The sequence below is a fragment of the Barbatula barbatula genome (genome assembly GCF_947034865.1).
Source record: "Barbatula barbatula genome assembly, chromosome: 25".
NCBI classification, from domain to species: domain Eukaryota; kingdom Metazoa; phylum Chordata; class Actinopteri; order Cypriniformes; family Nemacheilidae; genus Barbatula; species Barbatula barbatula.
In genome coordinates, this window is record NC_136788.1 from 15,549,759 (window position 1) to 15,566,668 (window position 16,910).

The following is a 16,910-nucleotide window of genomic DNA, read 5'->3' on the forward strand; positions in this document are numbered from 1 at the left end:
CAGGATGAATGTAAATTCAATATTTTATTTTACGCGTATACTGTAGAGTTGAGTCAGTCAGCATCTGTGGATAAAAGCATCAATACTGGCACACGTCACAGAACATTTCAGTCGATACTGAGAAGAAAGAAATTCTGCTTATCGACTTATTTTTAGACAAAAACGTCTGTACAGGATTACAGCGGCGAGCTTTTCTGTCCAACATTCACACACAAAATGTGACGGCAAGAAACATCAACAAAGGAGAATCAAGAGTCTTTGTAGTAGTTATTGAGGTTGATCCGCAACAGAAAGTCTTCCAAATGTGGTTGATAGCCTTTGTCCACCAGTTTGCTTACCACTGCAAAACACAAACACACATTTAAATCAGATTGAAAAAGCATGCGAAACAAGAACGGTCATTTAAAAGCTACGATTCATGATTTTATGAGTTTCATTATAATGAATCTGATGAAGAAACTCGCGCAGGTCATTTGAACATCAAGGTCAAAAGTAAAACAATGCATTTTTAGCAAACGTTAGCTCATATAAAAAACTTTCATGTTCTAAAAAACGACTGCAATGCTGATAGAAATCAAATATGCGAGTAAAAAACAGAAGTGGTCAGGTGTGACCGTCTGTAATCTTAACAGCTTCTTTCCCCACACGGATGACCGCTGTATTAACCTGTCGGATGAAACACCTGAACTCACCCTTGAACAGGAAGCTGGAGTAATACTTGAAGGTGTTGTAAGACTGCTGCATGGCAATGAAACCAGGATGCACCGGTTCCCCCTGCTGGAGCTCCCAGGGCTGTGCGATGAGCTGACCGCGAAACTTCAGGATGAGACTGAAGATGCTGTGAATGATGTTCATCACCGGAGCGGCTTTCTCTGTCAACAAACCCCTGAGAGGAGAGCAAGGAAAAGATCAGGGACATATTTGACCCCGATGCTAAAAAATTCATTACTTTTTTGGTTTTGGAGCAAGTACGTAAATAAAAAAGGTGTTCAAACTTATCTTGCCCCGACTTTTAAATCATTATTATGTATGATTTTTATGACTTACATGTGAAAAACAAAATTTACTCTATGTACTATACTGTATAGTCAAAAGACAATGACACAAAAAATCTTAATTGTCATAAATGTATACTTCATTTTTGCAAGATGCTGGTCCATATAGCCGTATAAGAAACATTAATTGTATTGACTACATGTGGTTGTACCACATTTGGGTGTTGACAATAAGTCAAATAAATAAAACAATACGTAATGTTTGGTTAACAAGTAAACAATTGACAAAAGCATAATAACATTGCTAAAAAATAATTCAACTAAAATGAACATAATCACTAAAATGAAAAATACACGTTTGCATTTATAGATGTTATCATTGATCATTTATTATCAACACTATTACACTAAAAAATGGAAACAACACAGAGACACAGATTATACACTTCATGTGTATTTGTGTTCCTCTCACCTGAAGATGGCTCTGTTGAGGTATTCTGCATGCGTGCGGTGAATGGCGTCCAGATCGCTTGCGCTGCTCAGTTTGTGTGTGAACTCGCTCCAGGACACCTGAAGGATCTGATTAGCTATGTAACCCTGAATGACCTTTACAAAGTGCTGCATCTCATGTCTGTAGAGCTGAAGCTGGTGGAACTGAACAGATCGACCTGCACCCTTCACCAGAGCTGACAGAAAGAGAGAAAGACGGCTATCATTCCAAACATGTCATGGACGGCCTTATCAGAGGGAACACAGCGTCGTGTGTCTGGAAAAAAACTCACTTTTAACTTTTAAAAACCCAACAACCTTACAAATGAGATGCGCAAAGTCAAAGAAACTTGTAAATGGGAAGAAAATAAACTAAAGGTTGAATTTAAGTGCAGAACATGTCTATTCGTCAAGAAAGGAAATACAAACCCGTCCTCTTCAGGTGAAACCAGACGTCCCTGAGGGACCAAACCATGTGTTTGAGTTGCAGTAAGAAGGAAAACAGTCTGTTATATTTATTCAGACAGCTCTCTGTTATGACGATATTCACCGGCCAGTCCACCTGCAGACAGAAACACAGATATGATGAACATCTGTCTGACTCATCAGAAAGTTACAACAGGAGATGATGAACTTCATCTGACCTTGTAACGCAGCTCAAGACAGTTCAACGAGTCAGGAGCGTGAGGGTGAAAGATCTCCGGCAGATATCTCAGAGCAAACGTAAAGTGAGCGGCCAGCTCGCTGTCGCCGTGGACGCTGTACTGTAACGCTTTATTCAGAATAGAGTTTAACACCAGCGGGGTCAACAGCTCGCCTGGCGTCTGACCGCTGCCCAACTGAAAACACACACATGATCACATTCACTGCACACCGATTAGTTTGATGCATACTATTTTTCACAAACATGTTCTGGTGAGGAAGTTAATTTTGTTCATGAAATAATAAACAAAATAAGTTAAGGACAGAATGCAAGCGTTGTGTTCGGACCTTCTCGAAGAGTTGATCGCTGAGAGAGAGCGCGAACTCTCCATCCTCCATTAACAGGAAATGTCTCAGAGTCTCGAAATGCTTCTCCACACCCAACTCCACGAAGTAATAATCCACCACAGCCTTGTTTACCATAGACACGCTGCGAGAAAAGAGAGAGAAAGAGTTCTTTCTCATCATGGTTGTTGGAATGTTGCTATAACGTTTCTCCAACATTGGTTGGTAGTATGTTATGAGGTTACGAAGTCCTTTCTAAGTTGGAGCGAGTTTCAATGTTTGCTCAACGATACAATGTTGACTTACTGTGTTATCAGTGGCGTGGTGACCGAGTGTTTCATAAGAACGGGAAGCGGCATCATCTCGCTGAGCTGAATGGAAGTGGCCTCCGTGGCCCTCTGAAGCGAGAGGTCGACTGGCAGTCCGTTCGGACCCCGTGTCACCTGCTGCAGGATCTCAGACTCTGGACCTGCAGCTATATCAGGCACGATAACACAGACATCTTCATTTCTGACACAAAGTAGTACAGATCTGGAGGTTTATGCAATTGGTCGTGGTACTTACCCATCGGGCCGTACGAGTCCTGGTACTGCTCGACTTGGTAATGTGAGGCCAAGTTGAGGAGATATCGATCCTCTGGGCTTTCTTTAGGGGAAAGACCAAGTCCAAGAGCCCAGGCAGTGAGCCCCTCGTCGAGGGAGAATGACATACTAGGGGGCGCTGTGTTATGGGTCAACAAATAAAAACAACCAGAGTGCATTTACATTGTTTGTGTATGAAAAAGGAAACATCTTGGTATTTCTTGCTTGGCAGGAGAGAAACTACAGCTAAAAAACCTTGTCCTGAAAGATAAAATGTCCCATATAATGCTATAAAGAAAGATTCATTGGTTAATTTCCCAGAGCGGTGTTATCACAGTGGTTCTGTCAGGTTGCAATATTGCATTGTTTGGGCGGCGTGATACAGCAACATTGGCTCGACCAATAGTTTGAGGTTGGCACGGGACTATCTGTTTGGCTAAACAATAGCTATTATTTGTTAAGCAGTTCCTACGGAAATTACCCAGTGATGCTTTCAAACTTCAATTGCCAATTACTTCTTAAAGCATCCCAAACTTTTGCACAATTCAAGTCTCTCAAAGTTTTTTTAAGTAGTTATTTACACCTGTAGCACCTGCCCTTAATCAGACACAGATACATCAGTCACGCATTCTTACCCGCAGTGTCCATCTCGGCTTGTTTCTCCATCTCATCCAAAGGCTGGTCCAATCTGTTCGATGCCTTTTCACCGTACAAACTCCCCGGCACCACTCCGCCTACCCTGCATCCCATACCCAATGTCGTGTCTGAGGAATGTCCATGAATGCTTCTGGGAAAAGATTTAGCTTGAGTGATCTCGACCCCACTGACGACACAACCAACACCCAGCGTAGACTGCGAGGAATGACCATACTCGCTGCCAGGCAGTGGGGAGGGCTGAGGGTGGACGCCCGTCACGACACACCCGACTGTTAGCGTTGAATCTGACGAGTGACCGTAAGCGCTGACGGGAAAAGGGGTGAGTGAAGGTGCGTTAGCAGGAATCGCGCAACCCGCTTTAAGGGTACTGTCGGAGGAGTGTCCGTATTTGCTCCAACGTGGGTGAGAGATAGCGACATCAAACACAAACTCACCCACCTTTATATGTGAGTCGGAGGCGTGGCCATGTATGTTAGGGGTGGGGACATGAGTAGTTACATCAAACATATGTTCACCTACTTTTATATGGGCATCAGAGGCGTGGCCATGTATGTTAGGGGTGGGGACATGAGTAGTTACTTCAGACATATGTTCACCTACTTTTATATGGGCATCAGAGGCGTGGCCATGTATGTTAGGGGTGGAGATATGAGTAGTTAGTTCAGACATGTGTTCCCCTACTTTTATATGGGCATCAGAGGCGTGGCCATGGATGTTAGGGGTGGGGACATGAGTAGCTACTTCAGACATGTGTTCCCCTACTTTTAAATGGGCATCAGAGGCGTGGCCATGTATGTTAGGGGTGGGGACATGAGTAGTTACTTCAGACATATGTTCACCTACTTTTATATGGGCATCAGAGGCGTGGCCATGTATGTTAGGGGTGGAGATATGAGTAGTTAGTTCAGACATATGTTCACCTACTTTTATATGGGCATCAGAGGCGTGGCCATGTATGTTAGGGGTGGGGATATGAGTAGCTACTTCACACATATGTTCACCTACTTTTATATGGGCATCAGAGGCGTGGCCATGGATGTTAGAGGTGGGGACATGAGTAGCTACTTCAGACATGTGTTCACCTACTTTTATATGGGCATCAGAGGCGTGGCCATGGATGTTAGGGGTGGAGACATGAGTAGCTACTTCAGACACGTGTTCACATACATTTTTATGGGCATCAGAGGTGTGGCCATGGATGTTAGGGGTGGGGACATGAGTAGTTTCTTCAGACATTTGTTCACCTACTTTAAAATGGGCATCTGAGGCGTGGCCATGGATGTTAGGGGTGGAGACATGAGTAGCTACTTCAGACATGTGTTCACCTACTTTTAAATGGGCATCTGAGGCGTGGCCATGGATGTTAGGGGTGAAAACATGAGTACCTACTTCAGACATGTGTTCACCTACTTTTATATGGGCATCTGAGGCGTGGCCATGGATGTTAGGGGTGGGGACATGAGTAGCTACTTCAGACATGTGTTCACCTACTTTTAAATGGGCATCTGAGGCGTGGCCATGGATGTTAGGGGTGGAGACATGAGTAGCTACTTCAGACATGTGTTCACCTACTTTTATATGGGCATCTGAGGCGTGGCCATGGATGTTAGGGGTGGGGACATGAGTAGCTACTTCAGACATGTGTTCACCTACTTTTATATGGGCATCTGAGGCGTGGCCATGGATGTTAGGGGTGGGGACATGAGTAGCTACTTCAGACATGTGTTCACCCACTTTTAAATGGGCATCTGAGGCGTGGCCATGGATGTTAGGGGTGAAAACATGAGTACCTACTTCAGACATGTGTTCACCTACTTTTATATGGGCATCTGAGGCGTGGCCATGGATGTTAGGGGTGGAGACATGAGTATCTACTTCAGACATGTGTTCACCTACTTTTATATGGGCATCAGAGGCGTGGCCATGGATGTTAGGGGTGGGGACATGAGTAGCTACTTCAGACATGTGTTCCCCTACTTTTAAATGGGCATCTGAGGCGTGGCCATGGATGTTAGGGGTGGGGACATGAGTATCTACTTCAGACATGTGTTCATCTACTTTTATATGGGCATCAGAGGCGTGGCCATGGATGTTAGGGGTGGAGACATGAGTATCTACTTCAGACATTTGTTCACCTACTTTTATATGGGCATCAGAGGCGTGGCCATGGATGTTAGGGGTGGAGACATGAGTATCTACTTCAGACATGTGTTCATCTACTTTTATATGGGCATCAGAGGCGTGGCCATGGATGTTAGGGGTGGGGACATGAGTAGCTACTTCAGACATGTGTTCCCCTACTTTTATATGGGCATCAGAGGCGTGGCCATGGATGTTAGGGGTGGAGACATGAGTATCTACTTCAGACATGTGTTCACCTACTTTTATATGGGCATCGGAGGCGTGGCCATGGATGTTAGGGGTGGGGACATGAGTAGCTACTTCAGACATGTGTTCCCCTACTTTTATATGGGCATCAGAGGCGTGGCCATGGACATCATTGGGGGGTTGAGATGAGATCATCGTTGGATCACTGCTGTTATTTTTCATATGTGTATCGAATTCGAAGTCATGGAAGCTGATGAGAGGAGGCACAGATTGCTTTTCTTCAGACTGAGAGGGATGGCTGACACTCTCACAGGACTTGGCTTCCTCTGTTGGCTCCTGGGTGGCTTGCTTTGGCTCTGAACCAGTGCTGGCTGCTACGGGCCCTGTTCTCGCCTCATCTCCAGTTGGCCGTTCCTCTGTGTTCTGGCGATTGCTCTTTGCATCACAAGCTCTCTCTTCCTTGGCCCGGCTGTTTGAGTCCAACCGTATTGTACCCTTGTCCTGCCCTGAGGCGGGGTGGTCGCCCAGCTGTACCAAGCTCTGTGAAGGGTGTCCATGAATGCCAGCCTTCGGCTGACCCACTGGCACCTCTGGAGTGAACTTACCCAATGGGAAGCTGGATTTGGATGCTTGTCCGTGAGGACTTGGTGTGGGGAAGGACTGCTGTACATCCGAGACGTTTTCTCCAACACTTATGTGAGAGTCTGAAGGATGTGGGGGGACGTGTTCTGAATTTTGTGGATTTGAAACAGAACCAATGCCGGACTCTGGCAAGTCCGAACTTATGTCTTTGAGGGCCTGGGTCATTGCACCACTGTCAGGAACGAGTGGTGGTTTAGGGAGGAAATCAGATATGTCAATCTCCTCTGATTTTAAATCATCAACTCCATCAATCGCAGGACGGCAAGGAGGAGCATAGGATTCTGGCATAGCAGCATCTTTTGTGGTCTGTGTTTGATTCTGCTGCTCAGGTAGCTGTGATGAAAGCAGAATCAATTAGCAGTTCATTTTGAGGGTTTTAAAGGCAGAAACAAGAGATTTTTTTTAGAGCAGAGAATAAAAAAATACACAAATGCAGGCAAATCTGAATGGAAAGAGAAGCACACAGACCTGATGGTGTTGATGATTTTGGGTGGTTTCAGGAAGCGGTCTCTCCTGACCTAAAGGAAACCTCTCCATCAGAGCCTGTCAACAAAAATCATTGAGAATGCCTCAGAGAAATCCCCACACAAAAGCATTAATTTAATGAAAATCTATATGAATATATACACTACAGTGCCCTCCACTATTATTGGCACCCTTGGTAAATATGAAAAAACTGCATTGTTTCTCCTTTTGACCTTTCATTAAAAATAATCTATAATATTCAAACATTTCATTAAAGTAAAACCATTTGAAGTGGGGCGAATATCATATTATGAACACTTTCTGCAGCCTCCATTGGCATGAAAAACAGCTCTGAGTCTTTTCTTTGATGTGTGATGATGTTTGAGAATATATGGCGAGTCATCCGAGTCCATTCCTTCATACAGAATCTCTTAAAGTAGGTCAACAATAAAGACCTGGCGACATATTTAACTGTGGACAAGGGGCATTTCTTATCGCTTTGTGCACCAAACCTTTCTAGTGTTATTGCTGCCAAAAAAACTATTATTCATAACGTATGGCCACAGAGCCCAGTCCTGCTTACGGCAGATAAATATGACGAAGTTTGTTTTCGCATGAGAGCAGAAGATTTGTTTCTTGAACAGTGTCCCAAACAACTTGTGGTGATGGAGGTGCAGTTTCCTTATATATTATGAAATGCTTTTTTACCCCAAAATTCAACGGATTACTGGCATTTTACCATCTGTGCTCTTTAAAAAGTCTTTGGCCACTCAAACTCTTCTCCTCGCGGTGCATTGAGACAATATAGACACAAAATCTCCAGTCCATTAAAACTTCTTGATCATTGACCTGATGTTGGAAATGAGATTTTTGTAATTTCCATAACGCCATTTTGTATTTTATGTAGCTCAACAGAACTATACTGCACATCAGAGTTTTATTTATTGTGATAAATGATTAAGGGGGTTTGGGCTTTGTGTTACTAATATTTATTCTCCTGTGCAACAAGAAGTCATGACTGGACAACATCATGTTTCTAGTCACCTTGTTGTGCTAAGAAAATGTAAATATCAATGGGAATATACTTGGGAGATATTTTACTCATAAGAATTTCTAAGGGTGTAAATAATTGTGGCCAGGGTGAATAAGAGAAAACCTTTTTTCATGATGTTATATCCGTCCCACTTCACATTGTTTTACTCGTGAAATGTTGTAATATTGTAGAAGATCAAAAGAAGAAACAATGCAGATTTATTTTAACAGCCTTCTTTGCTCATATTTACCAAGGATGCCAATAATAGTGGAGGGCACTGTAGTGTATGTATATATATATATATATAGGTTATATATGTTTTTTATTGTGCATTCCAATTAATATCAAACAAACTGCATATTGGTTTGTTTTGATTAAAGCCATAAAAACTAAAAAAATACAGCTAACTAACACAATAAAAAACATGATATATACTGTATATGTGTCCTCTTTAGCTACCTGCAGACTGTATTATTACTACTCTAGCGTTCCAGCTCTGGAGGTGGTGGTCCATACACTGGAAAACCGCTGTGCTCCATCATTATTGTTCACTTTTAGTAACCTACCATTTGGCAGAAGCTTTTATCCAAAGCAAAAGACTTCAGAATACTTAATACAGCCCCCCATTGGCGCAACCTGGGGTTAAGTGCTTCGCTCAAGGGTGTAATTGTGAGAAGTCATGGGTCACTTCTTCAAAGACTTGAACCGATTACCCTACAGCACGAGGCTTTGAAAATGCTTCCACTTAACTGAGATTCCAGTAGGAGGATTGCCATTAGGGGTGCAAAAATATTGCCATTTCCATCCAAAGCGTAGACGGTTAAAGATCATCATATATCCCTGCTCACTAATAAAGAATCATAAAATTATCTAGGACTGCATGTCTGTTCGCTTTTACAAGTTGTAGTGATCCTTTCCTTTTCAAGTAAGAATATAAAACTTGTTTATATGGTTATGTCATTTTTAAATATATATAAATTAGGGCTGTCAACGTCATACGATTACCTTTTTCAGATTAACATGTACAAATATTTTACGCAATTAACGCAGCGTCTGTTTTGTCAACCTTTGTCTAGCCTCACATTATATCATCACGCATTTATTTATGTAAAGGCCTTTAAACCATTTCAGCACGATGTGAAACAGTTGCTTTGTTGCGTTCAGTATAGCTAGACAGCTTCTAGCTGCGGATGCGGCACAACGCGAGGTGACAGCAGTCCAGTCTGGTGTATACAGTCACAGGCTTAAAGGCTGCATCAGTGAATCTCTATCAGACAGAACAGCATCAGTAGTAAGTTCTCTTTCGTGCTTGAATGAACAAAACCACACAAGATTATGCCAGAAATCCCGTTTTGTCTAGCATTTTCGCAAACACAGATTTCAACGTCTATCTAAATAAATGCAAAGAGTTGTGAAAATGGGAAAGGGCATCAGATCTGCGTAGAGCAGCAGCTCTTGAAGGGGCCGCATTCTTAATCCTGCTTTGATGTTAATCAAAGAACGAAAGAAAAGAGGAAATCTATGCATTTTGTAGCTTTAATTCTGTATTTATGTATTGGGATTCCTAAATATTTCCAAAGCGAATGTATTATAAAGTTTATGGATTGAGAAAATGTTATATATTTGTTACAAATGCCAAACCACAACAGTGAAATGTGTCCACAGGTGTGATGTCAGACCTGAAAATTCAGCTGGTCCTGCTGTAGAAAGTTAACCCGGAGCTCATCGAGCTTCATTCTCTGAACCTTCCACATGGCTCTGAGCTCACGTCGAACGGCGTCTTCAGATAACTGACTGTACTGAGCGATCAGATCCATCCTGAGGACACACACACACATACACAGACTCAGAGACGAATGCTGCCTTCAAGTCATATTAGAAGCCCAACATAAAACCTTGTTTGTTCCCTAATTCAATAGGTGTTTTATAAATCCTAAATTAATCCTAATCTTTCTTCCATTATATTTCTAATCCTGAAACTATATTTCCATTACATCTGTTAATCTGTTATTGCGTGTGGACCCTGCAGGCCTCACCGTGCCTGGCGCTCCAGCTGCTCCTCGAGTGCCTGGAGTCTCTGTTCTCGATCTCTGAGCTCTCGAGCGTAGCTGAAATCGTCTTCCAGTTCCCTCCGCTTGGCAGCACTGCGCCACTGAAAGCGCATCCACACAGTTAAAAAACGGCTCCTGTTGGCTTCTACTGCCACTAACGTGTTTATAATGTTTATCACCTCCTGGTTCAACTCCAGCTGCTGTTTCAGCTCTTCGAATCGCTCTCTCTTCTGGGCCTCCTCCGCCAGACGCTGCGACACCTGGTGGCCTGTAGGGGGTGAGTAAGAAAACAGTGGGCGTCAGCTGTGGACTCCAAACGCTGCTTGATGTCCAATCATCTGCCTCGGTTGGAGGAACTCCTCTCAGTCTGTCTGTACTGATAATTAATGCTTGACCTCCACAAGGAGAACAGATGTGTGCTCTTCTCGACCAATCACAAGAGAGTCTGAACTGACCGAGACACTGGAGCATTGATTGAACAGGGTCAACTTGAAACAGCGTCCGTAACCCATTTTACTTAAATGTACCCAGGCACAATGGGCACTTTGGAAAGGTGATTTGAGGTTGGAGGTTTGTGGTCTCAGACTTTTGCATTTAAAATTTTACATCTTGCTTGAGTTTAAGCAAATAACCTTATGTGCATACTTAAATTCCACTTTCACAGTTGGATTATACGTGAAAAAAAAGCATTTTTCCATTGTTGGGCGTATGGTGTTATCCCCAAGCAATTATTGGCCGATGTGAACCAGACGACACTTCACTTTGACAGTTTGCCAACCCAAGTCTTATAATAGCCAGACAGAAAACTAGTAAACAGCAAACAGCTTCAGATGTGTGTAGACGGGGACTTAGAAGAAGTAATCTGACCTCTAATCCTCTCCAGAGTCTTGGCTGCCGACTGCCTGACCTGGTTAATGAGCTCCTGTCGTGCCTGCTCAGTGCGTATCGCCTAAGAAAATAAATGTTATGGAAAGAGATAGCGGGAGACAGAAACCCGAGAGAGAGAGAGAATGAAAGAAGACAGTTAGAAAACAACAAAGCTGATTTTAGCTCAGGTCAGAGCGTCCTCGTGAAACTGGGTTAATAGATTGGGCTTTTAAAATCTTTTCTGTTACCATGCCGACAGTGCCGGCTCGACAATTACTGGGTATCTGATTCCAGCCGACACGCTTACAGAGTAGAGTTGAACTTCAATACGTTTTTTGTTACGTTAAGTAACAGATATATTAGCATATCTGCATTACACCTCCATCGGATCTCACATGCAGTACCTTCTCCTCCCTGCTGATGGCGCAGTGCTTGGCGATTGTCTCCATTCTACCGCGATACACAGCGCAGTCTCTCTCGATCTCCTCCACTTCTTTGAGTGAGAACGTCACAGCTACCCTGGGCACCGGTACATCCGACCAGAAGATGTAGTGCTGTTTAACATAAACAACAAATAATTTAGTTTTGGTTTGTAATATTTTTAACTAAAACACCAATCTGCACTTAATTGGCATCTGTTAAAAAAAGATAAAATTGCGGTTTATGGTATGTGCTTTTCGTAACATTGGTTGACGTTAAATAACATTAAACTGACATTTTTGTGAATTAATAAATTAATTAATAATTCACGCAATGAGCCTAACTTTTAAAGACTCACCGTTTTTAATGTTGTATATTTGAGTATGTGGTACTACGGTTAATGACGTCATAAACCTGTAACCAATCACTTCAACTCATTTGACCTGCCCATGGATCAGCAGTTTGAGGCATAAATATGCAAAGAAGCCACATAGATTTGGGATCAAATAATCGCGCTGCACTGCCGTGTCAGCTCTCAGTTTCACTTTCAGTTTTCACTGTGTCTGGAACTGCCAAGTGCGATGGAGTGGTGGCGGGTCTAATTTGCATATTCATGTACCTGCGTATGCTTAATGAAGCTGAGGTGTAGACTTACATTCATGCTACACATTTAAATATGTAATTTTGATGATCGACAATTCGTTTTAAAGGAATGAAATGATCGACCACAACAACAATAAAAAACTATGTTCCGGGGTACCTGTGGGCAGCAGATCTTTAGCAGGTTGATGGTTTTTCCACAGACATAAACGTCGTTGGCAATGTGTTTGAGAAAGACAGGCACGCAGTCCTCCGCGTCTCGTGAGATGAGAGTGTAACCCTGTGTCCAAAAATTCTTGTCTATAACAACAAAGAGGAAATAATGTCTTTTAAACTGATATTTGGTGTATTGTAAACACAACAAAGAGAAATATTTTGGGTTCAAGAATGACTACATTTGACACATTGAAAACAATCCTTCCATCCATTACAAGAGTCTTGACACCTGCTGGATATGCTCACCTCTGTAGGTCAGATAATCTTCATTCACCTCAATCATAAACTCTTTATAAACGTCACGGAAGACGCCTCCGTACACCCAGTCTGAAACGAACCTACACATGAAATATAAACGTAAGTACACCTCAATTCACTAGACAGAAAACCCAACTGATTTTCAAAGATCTTAAAAGCTTACGCAACACATCTGCAAGTTAAACACAATATTCACAGCAGAAAATAATATGGGGGGGATCTGGCAGGATTATGAAAAATGGGCTATGATTATTCAAAAGTCAGACAGAGAACAGACATTTTCATAAAATCTAAAATAACAGTTTTTTTTCTTTTATAATAACATGCAGTGATGAATTAAACAACACCGGGGCGTTTGTTATTTAATCAAATTAATTTGAATCGCACTTCACCAAACGCAGACAATGAATTGGAAATGTGGGTTAAAAAGTGAAAGCGTCTCACCGGGTGTACGGCTCACAGCTGCTTTTTAGGAGAGAAAGCAGCACCGGATGATTCTCATTACTGCAGTTACTCTGAGCTTCATTATACAGACACGAGAGCAGCTTCACACCCTGAACACACACACACACACACACACACACAAACCCACCAGTCTACAACACGTCTACGCTGAAAACAATACCTTAAAAGCGAATGTCTCAGGTTTTCTCAAGTGTGTGATATTTCAAGCGTGCAATGAAACGTTTCTTACTGCGGGAAAAGTTGCTCGTCCCACACCAGCGACTCCATCCACACAACACAGTTCTGACAGATACCTGATCAACAATAGACATTCATTTGAACATCTGCTGAAACATCTGCAAACGTCCTTCAAGTGAATAATTCGACACTTTGGCACTGAGCTTATACCGTATATACCTGAGCTGACGGCCCAGTTTGCGGAAGTGACAGCCGATGGTTAGGAGACTCAGAGAGGATGGAGTGCTCAACACACACGCTCTGTAGTAATGCAAATAACGCCGCAGCCCACCAGTAAACGCCTGCGACACACACATGGCTGTGTAACTTATCTGTATGATCTGAAACATTGATCCCAGATCAGTTATATGGACATATAGGCAAGTGTTACCTGGAAGACGAGTCCTTTTTTACTCCCGCCACTCAGCGAGAAGCGACTCAAGCGCAGGTAATGCGTGCCGTACTGCGCTAGCTCACTCAAGAGACGAGACACACTCTCAGGAGACGTCCCGGACACACATATATCAGGACGAACGTCAAACTGCACGCTTGCCTTGAGTGTAAATAAAGAAAAGTTCAGATTAAAACCAATGTGAAATCCCTATGACTTAATAAATGGGTTTGGTTCACAGTTCATCCAAAAACGAATGACTATGAAAGGAGGAAAAATGTCTTTGTTCTGTTGAACACAAAAGAAGATATTTCGAAGAATGTAGGAGAGCTAACAGTTCTGGGGCACTTTTGACTACCATTGTCATTTTTCTTACAGGCCAATGGGGTCCAAGAACTGTTTGGTTAAAAGCATTCTTCCAAATATCTTTCTCTGTGTTCAAATAAACAAAGACATTTTTGAAACAGATTTGAAACAACTCGAGGGTGAGTAAATGATAAAAGATTGTTTTTGTTGATAAACTGTCCCTTTAAGAGTCTGTATACGATCTTATAATTTTATATAGAATAAAATGATAATGTTTCTCGACCTCAGAAATAACCGAGACTGTTCAAATAAACATTACATTAACCAATAAGAACAAAGCTCAACTTACATTCACAATTCATTACAATCCTGATAAATAATTCAAGGTCAGAGCTACAATATATTTTCCTCTGAATATCAGAGTCAGAAAGAAGTTTAATGTCAAATACACATGAACACATCATATTTTTTCTTGCTAGTTAAAGCTTCAATACATTTATTTTATTCAGCTACCTCATTGAGGGGGAACGTCGCAGAGGCAACACCGATCAACACATTGAGCACATCTTTGACCAGCTGACTCTGACAGTCCAATGGCAGTGGCAGGAGTGGTGACGGGGTCTGTGTGGACAGAACGTTCCTCATTTCTCCTTCCCAAAGCCTGTACAGCTGATCAAATGCCTCTCTGCCGGCCTCCGTCAGGTACGGAGGTTCTGTCTGACCTGGTGGACTGACGGAAGGAGGGAGAGAATCAGAAATAGTCCCCATGTTGAAAATCAAGGAAGTGAACCGATGCATCTTTCTCACCAGCCGATGTTCTCCCAACAGCGGCGTCTACCTGGCACGAACGTCTGCAGTGCCTCCCACACGTCGATCACGGGACTGGGCTCAGACTGGGAATCTGGAGTCAGATTAGTGGCGGACTGGAAGCCCTCATCCTCAGATTGATCCAGACATGAAGGAACCTGCAGACATGAGAACATTCAGACTGAAGTGTTTATTTTGCGGTTCACTTGAAAAAACTGTAATTGTAATACTGTATACAGCAGTTGAATGACTTCACCCGTATACTGAGTCCGGTAAGGTCTGCGTTACTAGGAACAGGTGGCAGGTCCAGCCGTATGTCCATATCTGTTGTTCTGGAATGCTGGAGGGCACCAAACAGTGACAGTCTAGTCTCCCTCTCGAACTTCTCCTCTGTCTCCGCTCTGCGCCCCAATCGCAGCAGTCCAACACCCGGCGGGGCGTCCATGATGTTCAAGGTCCTACATGCGCCCCCGAACGCACCCCACTCCTCCCTGCAGATCAGTGACCACGCCCTCTCCTCCAACCTCTGCATGTCCTGACTCAAGTAGCCAACCAGCCGGGGTCTTCGCTTCACGGGACGGTCCCGCCTCATGTAGTCGCGGCTGAAAGACAAAGTGGGCGGAGCCACGGATCCAGCGAGCTGCACTAGGAGTTCCAGGATGGAATTTAGTTCGGACAGTCCAGAGGAATCTACGGTTTCATACAGCTGCTCCAGGAGCTCCTCCAACCTCTCCGCCTCCTCCTCGCAGCCTGAAACCCGTAGGTCGAAGGAGATCATGAGGATTTTGTTGCGGGCGGGAGTGTCCGCCAGGGCATTGGGTGTCGGTACCGACGCCCCGTCTTGAAAGAGCCCGGCCAGCAGCACCCCGTACGCACGCTTGCGCAGGGTTCGACGCACCCCTTCCCGCGACACAGCGCCATGAGCACGGCGTTTCCATGACAACCCGTACAGGCTGCAGTCGCAGAGAGATGCTAGCAGCTCAGTGATGCTGCTGCTGCTGTCGCTGTGGCAACTGCTCATCTCAAAGTGCGCGCGCGATCATGACGCAGCGGGACCTGCGCAAAATAATAAAACACGTATTACACCAAATTATACAATCCAGACGGCTCAGACTATCGAACATAATAAATATCCGATTAAAATGAGTTAATCGTCTCTTATTATTATTATTATAATAAGAATATACCTTGAGAATAGAAACGTGATGCATAAACTTGCAACGTTATATTATTTAGACCTCTAGTGCACATTCAAACCCAACTATATCAAATACTGACATGCATACAACGAAATACCAAAATCACACTTCGTCTATTTTGCTTATAATGTGTGTACTTTGTCGGCTGTTTGAATAACAAAAGCAGTAAACAAACACTGCGGCGCACAAACACCGTGCTCGAATGTGTCCACGCAATAAGTTACTCACGATGTGACTCGAGCTTCAGATGTCCGGCCATGTGTTCTTTGCATTTGTGATAGTTATTAAAATAAACACTTCATTCACATAAACACGATTAGCGCTTTCCTGACAGACTTCCTTGACCGCCGCGCTCCACTCCTAAACCCCGCCCACTTTCTAACCTCATTGGTTAAAACGCACCCGCTTCTCCGCATTCATTGGCCAACCCGAGGCTGTGCATTAAACCCCGCCTGTTGTCTACATTCATTGGGTGAAATCTGACGACCTGGGTGGTCATTGGCTGAATCAGCGGCGCTTTGCAGCAAAGCGCCATTGCTCGGAAAGCGCGCCCCCTTGCGGATCGGCGGAAACGATCACGCGAACGTTAAACGCAAGAATAGACATTTTTATCTCGAGTTTTTAATTTGTCTCTGCATACCTCATGAATATTTTAATCTCGGCGAGACCACATTCCCATAAATCTACCGCAGATGTTGCCGACAGGAAATACTTGAGTAGGCTATTCCTAGTAGACACAACTTTGAGTACACTACATTCTTTATCTGCCTCAAAGGCTGCAACTCATTAGTTATTTACGCATATCGTTGAATGATTGTGTGTTTAACAGCTCCGCATGCATTCGTAATAACAATGATTTTATATACAAAATATCATGTGTTTTGCATGCAGACGTTGTCGGTCTCCTGTTGGAGAAAGAGCCAGAAAACATGATTCA

General features: G+C 43.4%; 1 protein-coding gene across 1 annotated transcript; it reads right to left on the reverse strand.

Annotated features, from left to right (window-relative positions):
- Positions 1-11: 11 nt before the first annotated feature.
- tubgcp6 (tubulin gamma complex component 6) lies at positions 12-16,316 on the reverse strand. The gene is made up of 25 exons (XM_079450834.1): positions 16,202-16,316; positions 15,031-15,830; positions 14,775-14,932; positions 14,481-14,697; positions 13,662-13,823; positions 13,451-13,572; positions 13,284-13,347; positions 13,034-13,143; positions 12,578-12,669; positions 12,276-12,415; positions 11,500-11,649; positions 11,096-11,177; positions 10,408-10,496; positions 10,214-10,329; positions 9,857-9,995; positions 7,148-7,222; positions 3,688-7,012; positions 3,036-3,191; positions 2,778-2,946; positions 2,475-2,616; positions 2,129-2,323; positions 1,914-2,046; positions 1,468-1,681; positions 693-886; positions 12-340 (listed from the first exon to the last, which is right to left on the reverse strand). Exons 2-25 carry the CDS (start codon positions 15,793-15,795, stop codon positions 249-251), a joined length of 7,101 nt encoding a protein of 2,366 aa, XP_079306960.1. The 5' UTR covers positions 15,796-15,830; positions 16,202-16,316; the 3' UTR covers positions 12-248.
- Between the last annotated feature and the right edge of the window lie 594 nt (positions 16,317-16,910).

What these genes read in the sequence shown, in the direction of transcription:
- tubgcp6 (XM_079450834.1), bottom strand. Translation starts at nt 15,795, where the DNA reads ATGAGCAGTTGCCACAGCGACAGCAGCAGCAGCATCACTGAGCTGCTA. An exon ending in TAAAGATCTGCTGCCCACAG is followed by an intron (nt 11,650 to 12,275) that starts GTACCCCGGAAC and finishes TATGTTAAACAG; the next exon opens with CACTACATCTTCTGGTCGGA. An exon ending in CTCAACAGAGCCATCTTCAG is followed by an intron (nt 887 to 1,467) that starts GTGAGAGGAACA and finishes CTCTCCTCTCAG; the next exon opens with GGGTTTGTTGACAGAGAAAG.